The sequence below is a fragment of the Nansenia antarctica genome, assembly GCF_963989245.1.
Source record: "Nansenia antarctica genome assembly, contig: SCAFFOLD_199, whole genome shotgun sequence".
Taxonomy (NCBI): Eukaryota; Metazoa; Chordata; class Actinopteri; order Argentiniformes; family Microstomatidae; genus Nansenia; species Nansenia antarctica.
In genome coordinates, this window is record NW_027662909.1 from 1 (window position 1) to 5,000 (window position 5,000).

The window sequence follows — 5,000 nt, forward strand, 5'->3', positions numbered from 1 at the left end:
ATCCATCATTAGAGCGCTGCATGTATGGCTGTCCAGCCATGTCCAGTTGCAGTGTTTACCCGTGGTCTAGCTATAGCCTACCCCAAATCACACAGCCAAATACACAAACAAATTAATAAAGAGTAAATTGAATTTAATTTGTCCGTGGTAAATAGCTACTGGCGTCTGTTTTGGCTGCAGCATTGTGAACGGGCTCGGTGCATTCACCACCATGCATCTCTGAGACACGAGGGGATGGAGTACACGGCTCCGTTTATCAAACATGTCTGCCTCCAACCTCAAGCCATGAGATGTAGACATGTGATCTACCATAGAGCCATGAGATGTAGACATGTAAATGGTAAAATGGTAAATGGACTGCACTTATATAGCGCCTTTTTTGCTGCTTCAAAGCTGCTCCAAAGCGCTTTACAACGGCCTCTCATTCACCCAATTCACACACACATTCACACACCAATGGCGGCAAGCTGCCATGCAAGGCGCTGGCCCGCTCATTGGGAGCAATTTTGGGGTTCAGTGTCTTGCCCAAGGACACTTCGACATGTGACCAGCCGGGGCTCGAACCACTGATCTGCTGACCTTGTGATCATTAGACGGCGACTCTACCTCCTGAGACACAGCCGCCCCGAACATGTGATCTACCATAGAGCCATGAGATGTAGACATGTGATCTACCATAGAGCAATGAGATGTAGACATGTGATCTACCATAGAGCCATGAGATGTAGACATGTGATCTACCATAGAGCAATGAGATGTAGACATGTGATCTACCATAGAGCCATGAGATGTAGACATGTGATCTACCATAGAGCCATGAGATGTAGACATGTGATCTACCATAGAGCAATGAGATGTAGACATGTGATCTACCATAGAGCCATGAGATGTAGACATGTGATCTACCATAGAGCCATGAGATGTAGACATGTGATCTACCATAGAGCTGTTTTTTTACAAAGAGACCAACAACTTCCCTCTCCTCCCTCCCTCCCTCCTCCCTTCCTCCCTCCCTCCCTCCTCCCTCCCTCCCTCCCTCCTCCCTCCCTCTCTCCTCCCTCCTCCCTCCCTCCCTCCCTCCTTCCCTCTCTCCCTCTCTCCCTCCCTCCCTCCCTTCCTCCCTCCCTCCCTCTCTCCCTCCTCCCTTCCTCCCTCCCTCCCTCCCTCCTCCCTCCTTCCCTCCCTCCCTCCTCCCTCCCTCCTCCCTCCCTCCCTCCTCCCTCCCTCCTTCCTCCCTCCCTCCCTCCCTCCTCCCTCCTCCCTCCCTCCCTCTCTCCTCCCTCCTCTCTCCTCCCTTCCTCCCTCCCTCTCCCTCCCTCCTCCCTTCCTCCCTCCCTCCCTCCCTCCTGCCTCCCTCCCTCCTCCCTCCCTCCCTCCCTGCCAGGCCTATGAGCTGTCTACGTTGACGGGCACCCAGGTGCTGCTGCTAGTGGCCAGTGAGACGGGTCACGTCTACACCTTCGCCACCAGGAAGCTGCAGCCTATGATCACCAGTGAGACGGGCAAGGCGCTGATCCAGACCTGCCTGAACTCCCCAGACTCGCCCCCGCCCCCCGGCCAGCGCCCAGACCCAGACACAGACCAGCGCATGAGCGCCACCGGCTTCCAGGAGACCGACCTCACGTACCAGGTGTCTGACGCTGAGGAGAAGGTACACACACACACACACACACACACACATACACACACACACACACACACACACACACACACACACACCTACCAGGTGTCTGACGCTGAGGAGAAGGTACACACACACACACACGCACACACACACACACACACACACACACACACACACCTACCAGGTGTCTGACGCTGAGGAGAAGGTACACACACACACACGCACACACACACACACACACACACACACACCTACCAGGTGTCAGACGGTCAGCTTTCACATGATGTTATGTGTCCTACATTGAAATCAGAGAAAAGCTGAACAGGACAGGCGTGTTTGAATGTTGGTCCACCTCAAACACTGAATGGGAGAAAAGTGACTCTAACGCAGCCACAGCTATGGACGCTGCTAACAGCTACGAACACTGCTAACAGCTAGCGGCTAACAAAACACATCGCTACGAAGGTCTAAACTGTATTTTAATAACATCACAACATGCTGAGAGAACATCCACATGCTAAAAACACACAACTACACATAACTAGATGAACACACAGTTCTTGCTTTTGATCACGTCCTCAAACTAAAGTATGTTTACAAGCCATGTCTCCCTCCGGCAAACGAGAACAGTGAATCCAATGCTACATTATAAGTATTTAGAGATCGTTAAACTGTTGTTTATTACATCGAGTGGGTACTTTAAAACTTCAAGTTGGTGTTATGAAAAAAAAAGAATGAAAATGAATAAGTTTCACTTTCACTTTTTGACCCCAAGGACAGGTTCCCTGGTTCCTGATTGATCATATACCTCACCCTCCCTTCCTCCCTCCCTCCCTCCCTCCCTCTCTCCTCCCTCCCTTCCTCCCTCCCTCCCTCTCTCCTCCCTCCCTCCCTCCCTCCTCCCTCCCACCCTCCCTCCCTCCCTCCTCCCTCTCCTCCCTCCTTCCCTCCCACCCTCTCTCCTCCCTCCCTCTCTCCTCCCTCCCTCCCTCTCTCCTCCCTCCCTCCCTCCCTCTCTCCCTCCTCCCTCTCTCCTCCCTCCCACCCTCCCTCCTCCCTCTCCTCCCTCCTTCCCTCCCACCCTCTCTCCTCCCTCCCACCCTCCCTCTCTCCTCCCTCCCTCCCTCTCTCCTCCCTCCCACCCTCCCTCTCTCCTCCCTCCCTCCCTCTCTCCTCCCTCTCTCCTCCCACCCTCTCTCCTCCCTCCCTCTCAGGATATGATGAAGCCATCCTTCACCATGGCCAGCCTCCCTGCAGGTGTGAACCCCCAGACCTCCTCCTCTGTGGTGCTGCAGCAGCAGAACAGCTGGGCTGCCACACACACACACAGCTTCACAGGGACCAACGGGGGGGCGCTCCTTAAGGGCTCGGCCACGCCCACAGGGGTGGTCCTACCCGGGGGCTTCACACTCATGTCTGGTGAGTCGGGGGGGGGGTGTGTGTGTGTGTTGAGGGTTGTATGTGTGTGTGTGTGTGCGTGTTGAGGGTTGTGTGTGTGTGTGTGTGTGTGTGTGTGTGTGTGTTGAGGGGTGTCTGTGTGTGTGTGTGTGTCTGTGTTAGGGATGGACGGTTTTTCGGTTAAACCGAAAACCGGGGTTTATAAAAATAGAAACGGTTTTTTATCAAAACCGTCTGAAACCGTATTTTTTTTAAAAAAATTTTTTAAAGAATAAAATAGAATAAGAATAAAACTGGAACATGTCACATGTTTGTCGTGTGTGAAAATAACTGATACAGTCTGAATCTGCCGCGCAATGAGTGAGAGGTTTGGTCAGTTGTGAAGAATAACTGAGGATTAATATCTAATTGGGATTATATTTAAGGGTAACGAATCACTCTATGGGAAAGATAGTTGCCTTCAGTTATTGGTAGATAGGAACGTTTTTTTTACAATTACTTGCTTACATTTAATAAGATCATTTTCGCTGCTCTCTGTAAAGCGCACCACACTTTTGTGAGAAATGCGCTATAGAAATAAAATGTGATTTGATTTGATATCAATCAATCAATCAAACTTTATTTATGTTCTATAGCACAAATCATGCATTGAATGTAGCTCCAAGTGCAGTATTTACTAAACCACAATATAATAAAACAAGAGCTATACGGATCAAGAGTGTTTGTGCACAGCGCCACTGTGTGTGAAGGCGCTACTGAAAGTGATGACAGAACGCATGTCTCAGAAGATACGCGGTCACTTAGTGACGCAAAGGTAGTTCTGTATTTATCTCTATCTGTATTAGTACATTTATTTTGAAAGCTCTATTTTGACAGCTCTACCATGGGCACTTTTATTTTGATGGGGCATTCTTTGTTGATTGACTTACGACAGTTCAGGACAAGTCAGTCTCGCGGCATGTGGTTTTTATGAAAAGCTTTAAGTATGTTCACTGCATAATTCTAAGTCTAATATTTCAGTGATTATTGAGCAGTATTCAAATATTTAAATACATTGAGCAGCAGCTGAAACTTTGTCTAAGAACCAAGATATTGAGAAAGCAGTTCATTCAATGAAGACGCTGTGTTGCGACTGTGCTTACGGTGTTTTAATGGTGTTCGACATGAGTGTATTGTAGCAGTAGGGCTCAATTATTTGAAATTGGCGCTCTTTTTTTTTTTTTTTTTTTTTTACTTTAACTTTATTTTTATTTATTTATTTATTTTCGGTTAACCGGAAAACCCCGGTTTTACTCTCTGACGGTTTTTCGGTTTCAATAATTGGAAACCGTCCATCCCTAGTCTGTGTGTGTGTGTGTGTTGAGGGGTGTCTGTGTGTGTGTGTGTGTGTCTATGTGTGTTGAGGGTTGTGTGTGTGTGTGTGTGTTGAGGGGTGTGTGTCTCTGTGTTGAGGGTTGTGTGTGTGTGTGTTGAGGGTTGTATGTGTGTGTGTGTGTGTGTGTGTTTGTGTGTGTGTGTGTGTGTGTGTGAGTGTGTGTGTTTTGTGTTGTGTGTGTGTGTGTGTGACCCCTGACCTCTGCCCCCCCAGGCGCCCCCCTCCCCCTGAACCAGCTCCACGCCCTGCAAGGCCACGCCTCCATCGCCACGGCGACGGCCGCCACGCACACACAGCCAACCACGCTGCTCCGCCTGCCCACCGTCTCCCTCTCAGGTCAGGGGGCGTCACCACGGCAACCACCCTGCCTGTCTGCCTGCCTGCCTGTCACAGCAATCACCCTGCCTGTCTGTCTGCCTGTCTGCCTGCCTGTCTGTCTGTCTGCCTGTCTGCCTGCCTGTCTGTCTGCCTGTCTGCCTGTCTGCCTGTCTGCCTGCCTGTCTGTCTGTCTGCCTGCCTGTCTGCCTGTCTGTCTGCCTGTTTGTCTGTCTGCCTGCCTGTCTGCCTGTCTGTCTGTCTGTCTGTCTGCCTGCCTGCCTGCCT

General features: G+C 50.5%; 1 protein-coding gene across 1 annotated transcript in view; it reads left to right on the plus strand.

Moving 5' to 3' along the window:
• Window positions 1-1,468: 1,468 nt before the first annotated feature.
• Window positions 1,469-5,000, plus strand: part of LOC308175402 (serum response factor-like) — a gene marked incomplete at its 3' end in the record, with an annotated part of 15,641 nt that continues 12,109 nt past the window's right edge. Inside the window, exons 1-3 of the mRNA XM_080551072.1 lie at window positions 1,469-1,651; window positions 2,839-3,043; window positions 4,611-4,733. Of these exons, the coding sequence (XP_080407198.1) occupies window positions 1,484-1,651; window positions 2,839-3,043; window positions 4,611-4,733 (496 nt within the window). The 5' untranslated portion in view covers window positions 1,469-1,483. The remainder of the gene's footprint in view (window positions 1,652-2,838; window positions 3,044-4,610; window positions 4,734-5,000) is intronic.